This window comes from Bos mutus, chromosome 13 (assembly GCF_027580195.1).
Source record: "Bos mutus isolate GX-2022 chromosome 13, NWIPB_WYAK_1.1, whole genome shotgun sequence".
Taxonomy (NCBI): Eukaryota; Metazoa; Chordata; class Mammalia; order Artiodactyla; family Bovidae; genus Bos; species Bos mutus.
This window is the reverse complement of record NC_091629.1, coordinates 39,372,757-39,391,858: the sequence shown is the minus strand read 5'-3', so window position 1 is coordinate 39,391,858 and position 19,102 is coordinate 39,372,757. Positions and strand designations below refer to the sequence as shown.

Here is a 19,102-nt window from a genome sequence, read left to right as displayed (position 1 = left end):
CCCTCCCGACAGGCACGGGCAGGCCTGCCTCTCCTCTGGAGCTGATCTGGCCGCCCAGCTGGCGCCCTAAACAACCATCACGAGTCCCACTTGGCACTTAATTTCCCAAAGCAACCAACTGCATCTGGGTTCAGCACCTGAAGCTGTGGGCAGGAATCCTCACCCAGGGCCACACTGAGGCTGCATGGACCACACGGGTTCTGGGGGCCTGCACCAGTGTGATCATACCCCTCCCGCTGCAGACCCATCAGCCATGCCTGAGGAGGTCTAGGGTTCACCTCTTAGTGTTTTTTGACTATGAGAACAGGGGTGAGCTTCTGCACTGTCTGGGCTTCATCCACCTCCCTATCAACTAGGATGTGGACACAGCGATAAACCCCAGAATTGAGGGGGCTGCACAATTTCAAGGCGAGGGAAGCAGCAGGAGGAGGTGGCCAGCAAGGGCTGGGGGCTGCAGGAGCCTGGCCTCAGGCTCCCTTGGCAGGCTCTGCTGCCTCTTCCAGCACCGCCTGTCCAGCCCTGGACCTGCTTTATGCCCCAGAGCCCTCAGCCCTGCCAGGACCCCTGCGCTGGGCACAGGCCTCCCATTTCCTGCCTGCCCAGAACAGGGGCTGCTGGGGTGGGGCGGGAAGCCCACCTGTGCCTCTGGAGCAGGAAAACAGCCCAGCATGTGTTAACTCCACACACAGCTGCTGATGGACAGGAGGGAGGGAGGGAGGGAGGTAAGAGGGAAAGGAAAATGAGGGAGGGAGGCGTGAACACACAGACGAATCCACTGCCGAGCCCGGAGGAGAGCTGGCCTAGTGCCAGGCTCCAGCTGATAATTTAGCTGAGTGCTCACTGCTGAATTCATGGCGCTGGAGCCACTTAGGCACATAGCACCAGTGGCAGCTTGTTAAAGACGCAGGTTCCTGAGCTCCGCCTTACTGGCTGAGCTCAGAGTCCCCGCTGAGCGTGTCAGAGGGGGGGTCTGGGCTGCTCCCTGTCCTGAGCCTCGGCCCCTGCCTGTGTCCAGGATGGGGGTCAGGGTGGGGCAGCAGGGAGTGTATAATCTGTGTCCTCAAGGAAGGTGGGAGAGCTCCCCTCACCCCAGAGGGCAGGAACATGCAGCCTCAGGCAATTACCTCCCTCAGACTCCCCTGCACCTCTGGGGTTTCCACCAGAGGAGCAGCTGGGTCACAGGTCCAGGTAAGGCTCCACCTCTGTGGGCAGCAGGGCAGAGGCCCAAGCCAGACACTAGGCCCTACCCTTCCACCTCACTGTGCACACGGGGAAACTGAGGCCACGGGGAAACGAGGGGCGAGGGGCCAGTGTAGGGGCGATGAAACCAGGCCTCCTCTCCCTCAGGTTCAGCACGAGATGGGGGGATGACCAGGGAGCTGCAGGTCTCACCTGAAGGGGTCTGTGGGGTCTTTGGCATCACAGACATCCGCATGCCCGTGGCAGACACAGCGGCCGCCGATGCTGATGTCCTTGATACTGTAATAGTACTGTGCAGGGCCCGCAACGTGAGCGCGTGGCCTCCCACTCCTGCCCTGAGCCCAGGTGGCCCCGCCCATAGCAGCCCCAGCCCCCGTGGCCCCGCCCACAGCAGCCCCGCCCCGTGGCCCCGCCCATAGCAGGACCAGCTCCACGGGGCCCCGCCCACACCTGCCCCGAAGCCCGGCCCGCCCGCCCGCCCGCTCACCCGGCGGGTGACCGTGGGGTCCCGCAGCGCCTTGCCCATGAGGTGGCCCAGCAGCGTGTTGGTGCGCAGGAAGCGCAGGCGGATGTTGGTGGCTTTGGTGAAGTCACGCAGCAGCGGCGAGTAGGAGAAGTTCATAGCACCTGGGCGCCCGTTCACCAAGGACACCACGATCTGAGGATGGACGCAGATCAGGCAGGGGCATGGTGCCGGCACTGACCGCCAGACCGCATGCCCCACGCCGTCCCGCCCGGCCCACCTCGCCGTTCTCCAGAGGCACAATCCGGGAGTACTCGGTGCTGCAGATGACATCGTCGTCCTGCGTGATGCGCTCCAGCGTCCGCAGCCCGAACCGTTCCAGGCAGTCCCTCTTGGAGGCTACGGAAATGCCGAGGGTGAGCGCTCGGCGCTCTGGGGGAGCCCTCGGAGGAGGCAGTGCCCTGCTGCCCTGGGCGCCCTGTCTTCACGGAGCCACATGGCCTCAGCCAGGAGGAAGCATCAACAGGAATGCAGCATCGCGGCCACCCTCAGGGTTTTGTTGAACAGAGCGTGGAGCACATCGCAGCTTCCTCCAGAGGGCGCCTCAGGACCCAGGGTGCCCCTGCCGGGAGGCTCTGAACTTGCCCACCCTTGGTGAGCTGACCATCCAGGCCTTTGCCATTCTCTCTGCAGAGTGTCCCCTTGTGTGTCCCTCCCCAACCCCAGCCTTGGGGCACCCATCCTGACTGTCCTTCACAGGGTTGCCCTGCACTCACTCTTGGGCTTTGGAGCTTGAGGGGGACACAAGTTCCAGGACCACCCAATTGGAGCCATGTGGACATGATTAGTCAGGGTGGCACGTGGCAGGGCCAACCAGTGAGCAGGGGCGCAGGGCCCCCGTGCTCTCCTGATGGGGCAGCTAAGTTGGTGGCCTCTGCCACCTGGGAGTTGCTGGAGCATAAGGCCAGTCCACAGCGAGCTAGGAGATGGACCCAGCAGTGCCATGTCACGGACGCAAGGCCCTGAACCCCCAGCTGCCTTCAGGAATATGCACCCCACAGCCCAGCCCACCTAGAAGCCGGGCGTGAGGGCAGGCCTGGTATCCAGAGGCCTTGAGAGCACAGCACTGGCAGCCCACTCACCCAGGGTATCCCCCCTTGCCAGCCCCTCACTCTGGGAGACTCACATGCAAAGTACTGCCAGGGCTGGTAGGTGTGGCCAAAGTCTGTGGACCGCTCCAGCACCCAGAGGTCTGGCCGAGGGGAATTGGCAAACTTGATGAGCACGTAGGCCACGTGGAAAACCTGCCGGATGGTGGGTGAACACCCCTGAGATCCCTTCCACGCCATGTGGGGCCCCCAAACACCTGGAGGGCTGCCCCCACCCTGTGAGGTGAGGTTCCAGGGGATATCTGTGGGCTTGCCCTCAGGGGCCAGACACACCTAGGTAAGAGGGCCAGCTAGCTCAGGGAGCAGCTCCTTGGCTTGCGGGCCAGCCTGGAGCCACTGAGACCTGCTCTGGGGACATAGAGATGACCAGCAGAACCCAGCATTTCTGGAGGGCTCCCCTCTTGAGCCTGAGGGTGACTTAGGGCTCAGACGCACCCCCTCCCCAGCCCCACCCCAGCTGAGGCTGCACACAAGCCTGATGGGGGCTGAAGTCAGACAGGGCCCACACGCAGGCAGCCTGTCTACAGGGCCCAGGCAGTGGGGCTGGGCCAAGTGATGGCAGAAGCTCATCCCACTGTCCCCAGAGCTCTGGTGGCTGGCCTGGGAAGGTGGCCAGGTGATGTCCCAAGCTCCCAGGAGCCTGGCCTCCTTGCACAGCAGGCCGATAAACCCCTGCCCTGGATGGGGGCCCCTGTCACAGTCATCCTGGTGACCCCATCATCTTCAGAGCCAACTCAGGACCTGCACATTTCACTCACTGACCAGCCACAGGGGCAGGCAGCGAGGATCCATCAGGGCCCAGCCTCTGCCTGCCACTGGCACAAGGCCCCAAGAGACAAACACAGGACCTTCCAAAGCTGGGCCAGGGAGACCCTGCCAACCCAGGAGTCAGAAGTTGGAGCTCTGCTGGGCCAAGCCGTTGGGGCAGCACATGGCCAGGGGGACGGGGGAGGCTGTTCATCCAGAGGCATGGGTCTCAATCTGACCTCACTCCTTTGTCTCTCTCCTCTGGGCCAGAGGTCGGCATCCCTGGATGTCCCCCTGTCCCGTGCCCCAGACCTCAGCTTAGAGGGCCAATGACCCCTTCTCCTCCCCCACCTCTGCCCCAAAGCCAAAGATGAGGTGCCATTTTCTGAACGCTCTCTATGTGCAAAGTCTGGGCTCCAAGGAGACCTGGGCAGGGCCGGCGGAGAACCCGGTGCCCAGTCTGTACACGGGGAGAGCTGAGGCCCTAGACGAAGGGCAGAGACACAGCTAGTGAGCACCCCACCCATGGACAATGCCCGCCCCACCCCTCGGGGCCCTCAGTCACACCCCCATGCCAGACCTGCTCACAGGTGGGCTCTGAACTGCTCACCAGCCTCAAGGGCAACGTCGCACCTCAGGCCACTCACTGTCCCCTCAGTGAGGCCCTGCCCAGCCCAGGGGAACAGGCCCCTTCCAGTGTCCACTGCTCTGGAACCAGCTGGTCTGTCAGTGAGCCAGGCCCCAAGCCTAGGGACAGAGCAGGGGTCCCCACCAGGGCTGCCCAATGCCCACAGTCACCCCCTCCCCTGGTCAACCTGAAGCTGCTATGGTAACCCCTCGGACAGTGAGGGGACCACGGACCCGCTCAGGGCCCAGCCCTCAGGAGACCAGCGCCTAGAATCCAGGCGTGGGGGGTGGGGCAGGGGGCGGGGGTTGTGAGATCCCAGGACCCTGAGACACGCCCATTCCTAACCCTGCCCTTCTGGGAAGGCCTGGCTTTGCAGGGAGAGGCCTTTCCCAGGGCGTGTGTAGGGGGTGAGGGCCTATTCACCCATTGCCAGGCCTTGAGGTCATCTTCCACTTGGCCCTGCCCAGTCAGGGGAAGGGCTCAAGCCTCTGGGGGTACAGACCCTACACTTGGCAGGCACCTTGGCCAACCCCTCAGGCATTCCAGGAAGCCCTGGGGACCGCAAACAGCCCCTGTGCCAGGAGGGGTCTTCATGAGGAAGGGGGACACGGCAGAGTGGGGGCCTCAGTGTGCACTGGACTTGAACATAGGCTGTTTTGGGGGCGGCAGCATGGCTGCCACAGAAAGCCCCCAGAGAGATTAAAGCCTTGCTCCGAGCCCCGTGGGGCCCACCCCCGCCTTTCCCTGAGCGAGGCCACCAGGCTGCACCCTCCGTGGCCAGCTTGGTCCCTCCCCCAGGTCGGCGGGCTGCACACATTTTTCCCAGCTGAGAGCACTTGCACAAATATTGACTTGAAGATGCTAATCAGGCAGGACAGGGGCAGAATGAAAACTAACCCCCCCCAACCCTGCGCAAGGCCCAGCCCTCTGGGTGTGCTCCAAGGAAGACCCCTGCCTTCTGTCCATCTGTCCACCTGGTTGTCTCACTGTCACAGCAGGCTGGAGGGACGGGACGGCATATGTTCAGCTCTCCCATCTGTCCCCATTCTGCTTCGGGGAGCCGCACAGCCGCCCCGGGCATGACCCGGAGCGAGTGCAGACCCCTGGCCTCCCTGGACACGGCCCTCCCCACGCCGTCCCCGCCCGCTCCACTCTGCTCAGCTGCCAGCTCCCCTGACCTTTCCCGCTGCTACAGAGCTCTGCGCAAAAGGAAAAAAGTCTTTTAAAGCAAAAGCCAAACAAAAGCCTCCTGAGTTATTTTTAAAAATCTGGCTATTCTGGGGCAGGCACGTCTCCAGGACAGCAGCCGGACCCGCCTCTCAGCCACAGCACCCCCCACCCAGCCTGACCTCGGAGGGCCAGGCTCGCCAGGAGGGGGTCTGCCCTGTGACCGCTGCCTAGAGCGGGAGGCGGAGCCTGGAGAGCCTGGGTGCATCCCAGGCCTCAGTGGCTAGATGGTCCAGGGTGGGCAGGGAGTAGTGGGACAAACACAGCAGAGGTCAGAGGCCGGGGGTCAGGGTGCAAGACCTGAAGAAAGGGTGTGAAGACTCGGAGAGTCTCCAAAGAGAAGAGGCCACCTGTTCCTGCAGGCGAGCAGAGGTCACCCAGAGCCACACCAGAGGCAGAGATTGGGGGGTGGGGAGGGCAAACAAGGGATGGGCTGGAGTCAGAAGACACAGGGAGGGCTAGAGAGGAAGCCGCTACTGCAGACCCCCAGGGGGTCTCCATAGCCCCAGGGACAGGGGTGCAGGAGGGGACAGCAGGCAGGAAGACTCCTGGGCTCAGGCACCCATGTACCAAGGACATGGCTGATGCTGGAGCCTCTGGAAGCACAAGGTCATCAGAGCCAGCACACTCCACCTTTGCCCCGAGCCAGGCCCTGTGCCCCTGTCCTGGGGAGGGAGCACCCTGCCCCCACCCGCTGGGCCGCCAGCATGAATCACCAGGCAGCCTGTGACTCAGCCTGACCCCACAGGAAGCAGGGCCCCATGCTGATTCCCAGGGATGGGCCAGGGTCCCAACCGGGCCGGGTGGGGCAGGAAGCCCCTCCTAGACCAGGCGTCCGGACCAGCTCCCCCTTTGTTCCCAGGGGCACCCAGACCTCCTGGACCACCACCCCAGACCGTTGGACTGGCCTCAGGGCCCTGTGTGCTGAATCTAGTTGAGCCAGCACCCTGGGTTTGCCCTCTCCCTGGAGACCCGATTTAGAAACCTTGATAAACATAAATGCCACAGCGCGAGGTGGGGAGTGGGGGTGGCCTAGTGGGCACATCAACTCAGGCCCCCAGCTGGGTAAATAAGAATGGCCATCCACATAACACACAACGGGGAGCTGAAAACAGGCCACACGTGGCTGCCACTACAGGAGTGGAAAAGCCACTGCTAGAAAAAAAAATAAAACCTGGAAACATAGAGTGGGCACACAGAGGCCCCAGGAGCCCTGACTGTGGGGCCAGGTGCCCAACATACCAGTGTGTAGAGTGGAGCAAGTAGGGGGATTTTCAGCAATTGGGCAATCTGACAGCTCTATAGGAGCCCACCAGCTAGAGTGAAGGGCAAACACCCATGTGGCCCAGCACCTCAATGGAGCTGGGCTTGGGAGGGAGTTCAGACACCACCCATATGCTGTCTTGGGGCCCCTGCCTTGAAGGGAGGGGTTTCAGGCCCACCCCACCCCCACCAGAGCTCCTGTCTCTGTCCCACATCCCCTGCAGCCTGGCCCAGGTCAGGCCAGATGGCCAGCCTCAGGCCATAGGAAGTGGAGTTTATCCCAAGAGGACCCCAACACCCAAACAGTTTATAGACTTCAGTGTGAGCTGTGTTGCTGGAAGCCAACGCCATAGCGTTTGTTTAAAAACAGACAGAAGGAGCCTGGGGGGCTCAGTATGAGGAGGCCGGAGTGTTGCTGCGTGCCATGATGGCCGGGGAGGGTGGCAGCAGGGGCAGAGGACAAATGGCCCCCAGTCCCAGCCCCTGGCAGCCCCTCTGACCCTGTGTCCTTCAAGCCAAGGGACGAGCTGAGGCAGGGTCTCCCAGCTCCCACAAGGAGAGAAGGGACAGGCAGGCCCTGCTGGCCTGAAGACTCAACCTGGGGAGGCTGTCCCAGACCCCCAGGCTCTTAACCCGCCCCACCAGGGAGCCCATCCCAAGAGGCTGTGTCTGGTCCAGACCCCCACACCTGTAACCAGAGCCTGGCCGGCCTCAGCCATACTTCCGGCCACTTCCCTTGAGCAACCCCGCTGACCCTCCTGGGGCGCTGCCCACATGGCTGAGAGCCCAGCTAGGCCTGGCCAGCCAGGCCAGTGACCGTGACCTCATAACCCAGCAGGCCAGGCTGCCTGCCTAGGGAGCTCCAGACTGACCAGCTCAGAGGGGATACAGCCCGGGACCAGGGTGGGCAGGGTAGAGCTGCATAGGGGGTCCTGACCACAAAGCAGCCAGCACGTCTGGGGCCCTCGTGAGCAGCAAGGCCCAGGCACGTGCTCACAGCCCACGTCCAGAGGAGGGCCCGAGGCACAGTCAGCCCAGCCTCTCCTCCACACTGGGGCTCCAACCCCCCTGTGGTGGGGGTGGAGGGGCAGCTGGTGCCCTCCCTGCCTCCTCACTGTTCCTCAGGGAGGGCAGACCCCTCACCCTGGCATTTTCAGTCTCCCAACCAACACTTTTGGCCTCCCACCCAACCCCCCAGCCTACACCCCACTGCCAGCCCAAACGCCCTCCACTGTACCCCTCACCTGGTCTCCAGTCTCCTCCCCTCCAGGCCTGGCCTTTCAGGGCTGGGACAAAGGGCTGTTCCGCCCAGGGCACAAGCAGAGAACACAGCCCACAGCTGGGAGGGGACCTCTATTCCTCACCTGCCTCTGCATCTGAGGAGTGAGGGCTGAGCCCACAGGTAGGGGTTGCTGGGGAGAGGCCCTCCCCCATGACTGGGCCACCAGGGGGCATCTGGAGAGGGAGGGGACTCCCCCCTAGAACCAGCCCTTACTCACCCTGCCCAGCTCCCTAAGGCCCCCTGGGAACACAGAGGGTGAGGCTCAGAACAGGGAGTCTGCGGCAGGCAAGAGGGGGAGACAGGAGGTAGCAAGAACCCGCTGGCTGGCCCCTTGAGGACCCCCAGGCAGGCCACTGCTGGGACTCGGGACAGTGCCCCCTCGGTCTCCAGCCACAGAGACCCTCTCTGAGGCTTGCATCCCACAGGCTCAGCCCCACAGACTGTCCTCTCAGGTCTGGGGTCCTGGCCAAGGTCAGCAGGGCAGAAGTGGAGGCCTGGACCTCTCCACGCCCTTCTTGGCCAGGCCCTCACTCCTGGGGCCTTGGTTTCTCCATCTGCAAAATGGGGGGAATAGAGTGCAGTAACCCCTGCCCCATCCTGGGGAAGGTCAGAGGTGATGAAGAGAGACAGGCAGAAGACTCCTCGAGGCCCCAGGACAGATGGACGCTACAGGGACCAGGCCGCACCAGCCGCAGCCCCACCCCCAGGGTGAGGAGGAAGAGGAGCTGCCAGCAGTCCTCCCTGGCCTCCCGGGGCAGGAAGTCCTCCTGATGCCCAGGGCCAGCTGCCCCGCCCCCACCCGCTTTCCTGGGGCATCCGCTTCACATCCCAGAACAAAGGCCCCTGGCAGCCGCCGCAGGGGGAGGGCCCAACCTCATTGCCCACTCACTGCCTCCCGACAGAAGACCCAGCCCCACCCCAGGGGGACCTGTGCCCCAAAGGAAGGCCCAGCCCCCAAGCCAGGGAACCCCCAGGCCCCTCCCACTGGCCTCTCTTCCCCTGCACAGCCAGTGTGCTTGGAGGGTCCTGCCCGGGACACCCTCAGTCTGGCTGCAGGCCAGCTGCTCCCATGACCAGATTGGGGGCACTTGAGGAGGTAGATCCCAGGGTCGCTGTGAGGGCGCCTCCAAAACGCCTTCCCCCAGCACTCCAGCCTGTGCCCCCTCCATCCTCCAGAGCTCCCATTTCCTACCCCCATGGGCACCTCTGCCCACGAGGAGCCTGGTCTCTGTCCCCAACCCCCACGAGCAGGGTATGCCAAAGGGACCCAGTCGTCACGCAGTGACTCAGGGAGGAAGGGGCAATGAGCTCCTTTTCCTAAAGGGAAGGTGGTGAACGCGGGAGTCATCTCTGAAATTCCACCGTGGCTCAGAAACATGCCTAGGAAAGGGTTTTCTCTCTTCACGGAGCTGGACACTGGGTGCTTCCACTCCACTCAACTCCAAAGCACGCAACTGGGCACGTCCTAGGCTCCCCGGCCCCAGCCCCAACCAAGGCTGGCATCCCCTTAACCAAGACGGGGGCTTCCATAAGTCATAAAGAGGAGAAGGAAGAAGGGAGGGGTAGGGACATGAGAAGAGCAAAGGGTTGGCGGGTAGACAGATGTTAGGTGGATGGGCTGGTGGGTGGGTGGGTAGATGGATGAGTGGGACGGTGGGTGGGTAGATGGATGGGTGGGAGGGTGACAAAAAGAGAGGACGGGGAGAGAGAGAGGAAGAGCAGTCGGCGGGTGGGAGAGTCGATCTCCCACAAGCAGGGCTGGAAACGGTCGCTTTCCCATTTGTGTCATTTTACATTTGGGGAAACCGAGTCTTGGTGGGCAAGACGCACACAGAATGAAACCGTGGCCCCAGCGCAGGTCCAGTCTGCAGGGCAAATGTCCCGCCTGCCTCCGCATCTCTTACACAGATAGACACCGAGGCGCAGGGGGCCACAAAGATGGGGAGGGGGTGGGGTGGTGTTAGCACTGTCCGAGCTCCCCCTTGGCCCCACCCACTGCACCTCGGGAGGGCACTGTGCCCACCTGCTTCGGGAGGCCAGACCACTGTGTGCCCAGAGAGCACCCCTGCCCTGCCCCAGTCTGGCCAGGGTTGTCCACAGAGGAGGAGGGGCGAGAAGGACCTAGTGGCTCAGCACAAGCTCCCCTGCTGACCCCAGGGCAGTGGCAGAGTCCATGTCCCCCTCTCCCTCCCTGGCAACCCCTCTAGGGCAGTGCCAGAGACAGGGGCACCCTGGGGCACACAGGGTTGCTGAGGTCCCTCTCATGCTCCCAGCGGAAGGGAAGAGAGCACAGGTGTGGTGAAGGCCCAGTGAGCTGAAGGGCAGTGGGCCTGGCGCCCCCCAGACCTGGCAGCCCAGGGGCCTCCTGCAGGGCCTAGGAAGGGAGCCCCTCCCAGGGCCTAAGAGCTAACCCCACCCCTCCATTCCCCTGGAACTCCCAGGCCACTTACTGGGACTCAAACCCATTCCCCTCACCAACCCCTGCCCACCAGGCCTCCAGGTCGGGGCAGGAGGCAACCAACACTGCCCACTAAACCCGCCTGCAGGGCCCGCCTCCCACCCAGCCAGGCTTCCAGGAGATGTGTCCCCACCTCTCCTGGGATGCCCTCAAGGTGAGAGCAGGATGGAGGCCCAGTGGAGGAGCAGAGACCCACCAGGTCACACACCAGGATGTGGCTAAGCCGGCCTGGACTCAGGCCCCTGGGCTCATGTGACCAGGGAAGGGGTGAGCGTGGGGTCGAGCAGGATCAACCCTGAGCCCGATGCCCAGGCAAGCCCAGAGCTGGCTGCTTCTGGGCTCGGCCTCATCAACCTGCCACCCCCACCCCGCTCCACCCAAGGAGGCGATGGGACTGCTGGCCCCTTTCACAGGCCAGGATTCCAAGGCCAGATACCTTGTGGGGAGTGGGAGTGTGAGCCTGAACCAGCCCAGATCCACCAAAGGGGGAAATACCTGACACCCTCCTGCCCGCCTGAATGGGAGTTGGGGGGGGCACACCTAACCCTTGGGTGGCCCCGCAGCACAGGTATCCTAGGAATGTCCACTTCCGCTGGCCTGTGCATTCCTGCAGCCCCTCCCACTCCCCAGCGGGCCTGGCTCCCTGCGGAGGAATTCCTCTGAGTAAACACCAGGGCGCCTGGCCAGGGGCACAGGGCCCACAGCCTTCAGCCCCACCTCCGTGTCAGCCCCCCTGCGCCCCTCACCCTAATTCTCCATGTGACCTCTGGAAAGCCCCCCATCTGGCCTCCCGCCTTGCTGTGAACCATGAGGATGCTGAGAAAACAATGGAAGGTGCCCACTGCCACGTCTGTGTCCGTGCTGAGCTTGCCACAAGCAGTCCGTCCGTGCCCGGTCCAGCCCAGCCTCCCAGCCCACTCTAGGTGGAGACCCCGCCTTCCAGTCCATGCCCCAAGGGGAGCCCTTCGGCCAGAGACACAGGGTAGGGCTGCAGCAGACAGAACAGGGACTATACCTGGCCCAGGTCCAGGGTGACGTTGACCTCGTTGTACTCTAGGCCCCGGGACAATGGTGGGCTCTGCCACCAGCGCTCCGTGCCGTCAATGGCGTTGCTCACGGGGTGAGCCCTGTTGCTGCTGGCAGCCGTGCAGATGTCGCAGTACTGGCCCTGTGGGGGAGAGGTAGTCAGATGGCCAAGGCGTGCTGTGACCTTTTGCCTCTCTGGTCATTCCCACCCCTGCCCACGGGGCCCACCCCTAGCCTGCGGAGCCTTGTCTGCCGTTCACTCTTTCATTTGGCAAACACACACTGGGTGCCAACACAGCTCATGTGAGAGACGATCACACCTGCCATAGAGGAAACAGGAGAGTGGGCGGGGGAGGGGCACCCAGTGCAGGTGGAGAAATCACAGTAGGCCTCCTTGAGGAGGCGGCATCTGAGTCCTACACCATAAAAGAGGGTATGCTCCAGGAAGAAGGGCTGGCTGTGCAAAGGCCCTGGGGCAGGAAGAGCAAACTAGAAGTAAACAGCAAGAAGGCCAGTGCAACTGGAGCTGAAGGGCAAAGGGCTGGCTAAGGGGCAAGTCACATGTCATTTCCCCCACAAAGCTGGCCACTGCAGGGGGCTTTAGAAGGTCTGGCACAGGATGGGGCCCAGTGGGAACCTAAAGAGGGAGGAAGGTAGGGCTACAGTCAGAAGGCCCAGGCCCAGTGTGTGCTCCTCCCCACCTCTACCAGCCCATCCCTCAAACCTCCCTGCCAGGCTCTCACCCAGAGCCATGGAGCAGGGTCTCTAGGGAGGCAGCCTGTGGGGAGGCCCCAGAGGGCAGGCACGTGGGCAGCCGGCAGACGAGGCCGGGACCTGCTGGCTCTGCCATTTCCGAGCTCTGGGACCCGGCCAGATCCCAGCAGCGGCTGAGTCTCACTGCCCTGTCTGAAGAGTGGGCGTAATGCTGGCACCTGCTGCAGCCACTGCAGGATTAATGGATCCCATGCGGGGCCTGGCAGCTGCTTCTGTCACGGTCCAGCCACCTGCCGGGGCCCTGTCCTCTGGCGGGGGACACAAGGGCTCCCAGCGCCATCCCGGCCTGCTGTCCCCATGGGGTAGGAGCAGGTGCTGGAAGCCCAGGCTGGGGTAGGGGTCAGTGCTGGGCCCTGGATGCTGGCCCAGTGGAGGCCCAACCCCCCAGCCCAGAGGAAACCAGACCTACTGTCCCTTCGCACACAAAGGCGGCCCTCGGAGACTTGGCACTGATTGAGGCCCAGAGAGGCTGCGTCTGGGAAATGTGGCTGCTCCACCCCTCCCAGCCTCCCAGGGGGCCAGATCTCCTCCTAGGAGTTGGGAGCGTGGGAGATGCCCTGTCCCCCCTCCCAGGCCTGGCAGCCTAAGAGCTCCCAGCCTCCACCCAGGCAAGGTGCGCCCCTGCCTCCCCTGGACACACCTGCTCACGGCTTCCACCCTGTGGCCAGGACAGCAAGACCAAGAGGTGGCAGCCTGGGTGCCAAGCAGCAGAACCCTCTGTGTTGGGTGCTTGGGGAGACCCCCCTCTACCCTCTCCCTATGGCCCTGGAACCCTGATCTCCAGATCAGCTGTTACTCCTTAGCAGGGCCCCATTGTGTAGGACCACCCAAGAAGCTGACCTGACACCCCCCACCCCCCACCACTCTGCTTTATTTATTCTGTCACATGAGGCTGTTGGCGATTCTTCATTTACTGCCTCCCTGGGCAGAGGGGACGAGGGGGTGGCGTGCACCTGCCTTGTTTTTATATTTATTTTATTTATTTATCTGGCTGCACCAGGTCTTACTTGTGGCACACTGGATCTTTTTGTTGCAGCATGTGGGATCCAGTTCCCTGACCAGGGATCGAACACAAGCTCCCTACATTGGGAGCACAAAGTTTTAGCCACTGGACCATGAGAGAATTCCCCCTGCCTTGCTCTTAACTGCATCCCTGAGGTCATGACCCAGAGCTGCCACACAGAGGAGCAGGAGCAATGGGCAGGACACCCAAAAGAGGGGCACCATCTGTACAAGCCATACCACCAGCTCACATGGAGGAACCCAGGCTCCGGGTCCCAGACTGTGAGAGCTCCCAGAGGGTGGGCTCAGAGACGATCATGGGAAACACGGAGCACATGTGTGCAAGCTGTCTGGGGCCTGGTGGGGCTCTCAGAGGAGGTGGGTAGGGCCGTCTGGCTGGGGTGGTGGGCCTTCCAAAGAAGACTGCCTTGGTCAAAGGAGACAATGGAAATGTCTGCTCAGGTCCACAGAGAGTCGGGGCCACAGCAGGGCCGCCTGACGTGGGCGCACAGTGGATGGAGCCGGGGGTGGAGGGGTGGGGAAACGAGGTTCCCTCCGCCCCTCCGCTGCAGAGGGTCCTGCTGGGAACAGAACAAGGAAGCAAGGAGCAGTGATAAGGACTTCCCCTCCCAGTGAGTCACCATGCTGGCAGCTGAGCCCCCGACTTCCCCTGCAGTGCTGGGGCCAGCCCAGAATATCTCACGTGCCCACCTGAAGTCACAGGGCCAGATCCCCAAGTTACCCTCTGCCTGCCCCAGCTGCCCACAGGACTGCCTCGACCCAATGTACAGCAGGGCTCATCCTGTGCCCTGGGTGGCATGCCCCCAGCCAGCTTCTGCCCCATTTCCTCCAGGGGACCCCAGAAACTGCTGGCTTGCAGCTGTGGACCATGTGACCCTCCTGACCCACCCACAAAATTGGGTTCTTAGGATGGAGAGGTGGGCCTGGTCACTTAGCTCCAGAAGGTGCTTGCAGACAAGGCCTTTTACCAACCCAACAAGAGGCAAGGGTGGTAAGGAGACCTCGTCCCCTAAGAGGACGGGGAAGCAGGTCCGGTGACTCGACCACGGCTGGCCATCAGTGTTTCTGGCCATGCTGGCAGCCTCCAAACAGGGGTGCCATAGCTGAGCACTGCAGACTTTTAAAGTGAGGCCTCAGTCCTAACCTGCTAGACTGGGAGTGCAGGACTCAAGTTTTGCTCAGGGCCCTTGCCTGCAACGCCACGGCCACGGCCACTTGCCAAGCGGTCACTGTGTGACAGACTGCCTCCCAGGCCCCTTAGGCAGGCCAAGCTCACGGCTTCAGGTGAGGCGGCCCTCGTGATGTACCCATTTTATAGATGAGGAGCCTGAGACTGGGATAGGAGGAAGCCATACAGCTAAGGAGAGGGCCTTGGGCACAGGCCACCAGCTCCTGGGCTGCTCCTTTACACACTGTGCTGCTGCTAAGTCGCTTTAGTCGTGTCTGACTCTGTGCGACCCCATAGACGGCAGTCCACCAGGCTCCCCCGTCCCTGGGATTCTCCAGGCAAGAACACTGGAGTGGGTTGCCATTTCCTTCTCCAATGCATGAAAGTGAAAAGTGAAAGTGAAGTCGCTTAGTCGTGTCCAACTCTTAGCAGCCTACCAGGCTCCTCCATCCATGGGATTTCCCAGGCAAGAGTACTGAAGTGGGGTGCCATTGCCTTCTCCGTAAACACTGTGAGGAGGTAATAAGCAGCCCTTCCTCAACGGCCTGGGCAGGCAGCACAGGTGGGCAGGGGGAGGTGGCCTGGAGCCTGAGCTGATTAGCTGTGAAATCTCCGGGGAGCATCTGGGGGCGGGCACTTAGCCAGGCCCTCTGGGCAGCTTTGGAGCCCCCCACAAGCTCCTCCTCTTGACCTGGCCCCTCTGATGTCACCCAGAAACATTAAGGGCCCAGGGTAGGGGTCCAGGTGGCCCCGCTCACCCTAGCCAGATCCTGGTCTGCTTTGGGGCTTTACAGGCCTCAGTTTCCCCACCTGAAACGTGGGCTTGAGACCTCCCCCTCAGCTGGGCAGGGCTTGCAGAAGAGCATGAGTCCAGAAAGGTGTGTTCAGGAGCCCAAGGGAAGTGACACTCTGTCCCAGACAACACTGCCGCACCAGGGCCCCCTCTCACTTCTATCCACCCCCATGGGGTTGGGGGGGGGCAAGGGGAGTGGGCAGGCAGGCCCTGTAAAGGGGCCCCAGCAGTACCTCCCTCATTCATCACCCCATCACGGCTCCTCCCTCCCCCAGTCTCTCCTACCAGGAAGGTGGCAGCAAGTCCCTGGAGGCTGAGGCTCAGGTTACAACAGCCTTGGGGCCCCCAGACTCTCCCTAAGGTAGGACAGGGATGGGAGGATGGGCCTTGCATGGAGTGTCAGGGAACCTCCAGAGCAGGCCCTACTCCGCCCCCAGGCAGAGAGATGCCCCGATTACACCTCCGAGCTCTCATCCCCAGTTAAAAACCCCTCTGTCTGTCCCCCTCCAACCTCGAGGGTCCTACCGACTCCCTAGAAACCCCGGCGGGGACAGCTTCAACCCTCCAGCCGGAGTTAGCACTCCTGTGTCTGGCCCTTCCGCCCCCATCCCTGGCCCATCCCGTCGCCAGCAGGTTCCAGCCTGTCCCGGAGGAAGGCGGAGCGGTCGGCCCCCTCCCCACAGGCAGCCGGCCACGGAAGCCAAGTCCCGCCCTCGCCGGGATCCCAGGACTCGGGGCCGCCAGGGACCAGGCACCAGCCCCTCCCGTCCAGCTCGTCACTGCTGCCGAACTCGACCGGTGCCGGCCGCGCCCGGGTCGGTTGCGTGCCGCCTTCCCGGCGGGAAGCGCACTTCTCTGGCTGAACCCGAAGGGCCGAGCTGGGGTCCCTTCCGTCCCCCGAAATGCAGAACTGGGGCGTTGGGACGGGCGGCGGCCGCGGTCCGTACCTGGGCTCTTCGCCTAGTAGGGCTGGAATTCCGGAGTCTGAGCCCGGTGCTCGCCCCGCGCGGGCGTCCCCACCACCCCCGCCCGGCCTCCCGCCCTCGCTCACCTGGATGGTCTGGTTGGGGTCCCCGCCGGCCACGGGGCCCCCCACCAACTTGCAGTAGAGGTCCTCGGTGGGGCGCGGGGCGCCGCGCGCAGGGGCCTCCTCGCCGCAGGTGGCCGAGGCGGCGATGCGGGCGCCCTCAGCCAGGTTGAAGTAGGGCGGGTGCAGGCTGAAGCCACCGCCCGCCGCCCGCGCCCGCGCCGCGCCCAGCAACGCCAGTCCGGCCAGCAGCAGCGGCGCGGGGCCCCAGGAATCGCGGGGCCGCGCGCCCGGTTTCGCCATCTTCCAGCTCGGGGACTGCGGGCGAGGCGGGAGCCCGGCGGGTCTGCGGCGCCCGGCCGGGCTCGGCTCGCTCCGCCCGCGGACGTCAGGCCCCGCCCCGGCCCGCCCGGGAGCTTCGGCCCCGCGCCCCGGGGAGGGGGCGGGGGAGGCCGGGGGAGGGGCGGCCGGCCGCCTTAACCCTTGGGACCCCGGCCCGGCCGGCCTCCTGGAAGGGGGACACCTGCTGATCTCAGGCCGGGCCGTGGGAATGCTGCGCCCAGGCGGCCCCGGGGCGTGGCTCCCGGTTCCTGGCGGCCCCCTGCACCCTCCAGCACCGCGGCCCCGGACGCGCCGGCCCGCTCCTCTCGGTCCAGCGGATCCGCTCTTTGTTTCCCTAACTTCGGGCACCTCTAGGCGGCCGAGGGTCCCCGGCGGTCCCGGGTTCGGCGCCGCTCGCCTCGGGTCCAGTCCGGGCCCAGCCCGTCCCCACCCGCGACCCCAGAACCGGCAGAGCGACTCGAGTGACCGCAGCCAGGGAGCCCAAACGCGGAGTCCCTGGGATTGAGATGTGAAACCCGGAGCGCAGCGCATCCTGGCCGCCTCTCGCCGGCTGGTTTTCGGTGTTTTGCGCATGGTACTGGCCCCCATTCTGCCTCATCCAGCAGGTGTGCAGGAAGGTGCACTCTGCCGGCTGTGAATGGCGGTGGATAGTGGCCCCGGAGACAATCCGATCTGCAGAGGGAGAGGGAGACCCCTCATTGCGGACTCCGTGTTCCCTTGCGAGGGGCCAGGTCAGATTCAACCCCACCTGACTCCTGCCTGCGCAGGGTTTGGTTTAAAAATTCTCTAAAACGGGGAAGTGGGGCCCTCTGCAGTGAAGGGAGGATACTCAGAGCCCCGTAGGTGCCAGGAAGACTGGCTGCAAAGGAGGGCATCTATTGAGCACCTGCTGTGTGAAGGGGGGGCCAAGTGTGAGCTCACCCTGGTGCCACCGTCTCTGTCTGCTAGTGGAACCCTCAGGCTCAGGGCAGGTGCTCAAGGACACTGGGGAAATGGGGCTGGAAGAGACGCCAAGCTCAGGATTGTGTCTCAGGATTGTGTCCCAGCTGTTTTTGCGTTTGGGTGGCTTCGGCCACTGGGTCTCCTCCCCTCCTTCAGCTCCTGGCCCACATCCGCCTCAAGGGAAGCCCTGATGGGGCTGGCGCAGCTGCTGGGCTGGCAGGGCCCCCAGTCTATGAGCTAGGCCAGCTGGGTGTCTGTCCCACGTGGGACCCCCTGGACAGTCCTGGGGAGTTGAGTAAGTGTGTGGGGTGGCAGCCAGCTGGTCCTGGCGGGTCCTGCCCCAGTAGTTGTTCCCGGAAGGTCACACCACTGGTCACATCTTTCTGGCTGTCCCTGGCCTTCTGCAAATCCTGAATCCCAGGGGCTGGACGGCAGCTTCTCTGCAGAGTTGAGACAGGCAGGCAGTGTGGGCTGGCTCCCTCCTCCCCTCTCTCTCCTTTCCCTTCTTCTTTCTCATCTCCCTCTGCTCCCAGGCTATTCTGTAACTCCACCTGGGGGAGGGGGAGAAGAGGTTGTTCCTCCCCAGAGACCCTCCGAGTTGGAGAGGGCCTGGCCTAGATGGGGGAGGGGCAGGTGGACAGGAAGGAATCCAGAGTCCTGGTGCCTTGACAGGCCAGCTCACTGGCTAATTTATGACCCCTTGAGAGGAGAGCTGCCTCTGGGCAAGTAGCAGGGTTTCCAGATGGGGGATTTGACCTGTCCTCGCCCCGCCCTCCCTACTGCCCAGAGGTGCCCCCATAACACACATCACAGCAGTGCGCTCTGGCCCTGGCACTGTCACCCCCTTAGCTCTGGTGGCCTGGCATCCTGGGGGCTGGAGCTGGGAACCCTCCACCCAGGCTGCCCCCCATGTCAGCTTCTCAACACCCATGGAGGGGCCCGGGGACAGAGGTGAGAGGTAGGAGCCCTCTGAGCCTCCCAGAGATCAGGCCACCGCTGTCCAGAGGGCACAGAGCAGACGGGAGGGAGGGGCCGCCGCCTGAGAATGCGCTGAGTCAGCCGGGCCAGCATGCAGAGGGTTAATCGCGGGCTAGCGGCTTCCGGAGACAGCTGCCCTGAGCAACTGGTGGCCTGGGCCTGGGGGGGAGGGGGGAGGCGCATTGCCTGGTAAAGTGGGCAGAGGGCAATGTGGCGGAAGGAGCTGAGTGAGATGCCCGCTTGGCCCCCACCCTGTGCCCGCTTAGGTGCCCCAGCTGGAGCAGGGCAGGGGAGGGAGGCCCATCTCTGCCCACCTTCATGCCTGATGCCTGAGGCACATTTCCAGCAAGTCATTTTCAGCTGGCCCAGCAAGGGTGTCCAGTCTTGCTCTGACTCCTGGGTCACCCAGCCACCTTTCCTACTTAGGAATTGGGAAACTGAGGGTCAGTTTCCAAGGCCCAGGGGTCAGTCAGGAGCATGTGGTTAGCAAGGGAGAGAAGAAGATGGACTGGCATTCATTTTCTCTTCCCAGATGTATTGGGCAACTTTGGGGTACAGGTCTGTAATGCAGTGCCCTCCACCCCCAAACAGG

At 63.5% G+C, this 19,102-nt stretch overlaps 1 protein-coding gene across 1 annotated transcript in view; it reads right to left on the bottom strand.

The window, feature by feature from the left end:
* Positions 1–16,729, bottom strand: part of LAMA5 (laminin subunit alpha 5) — a 51,816-nt gene extending 35,087 nt beyond the window's left edge. Inside the window, exons 1-6 of the mRNA XM_070381451.1 lie at positions 16,273–16,729; positions 11,453–11,605; positions 2,850–2,967; positions 1,944–2,062; positions 1,688–1,858; positions 1,393–1,490 (exon numbers count right to left, since the gene is read on the bottom strand). Coding sequence (XP_070237552.1) covers positions 1,393–1,490; positions 1,688–1,858; positions 1,944–2,062; positions 2,850–2,967; positions 11,453–11,605; positions 16,273–16,551 — 938 coding nt within the window. The 5' untranslated portion in view covers positions 16,552–16,729. The remainder of the gene's footprint in view (positions 1–1,392; positions 1,491–1,687; positions 1,859–1,943; positions 2,063–2,849; positions 2,968–11,452; positions 11,606–16,272) is intronic.
* Between the last annotated feature and the right edge of the window lie 2,373 nt (positions 16,730–19,102).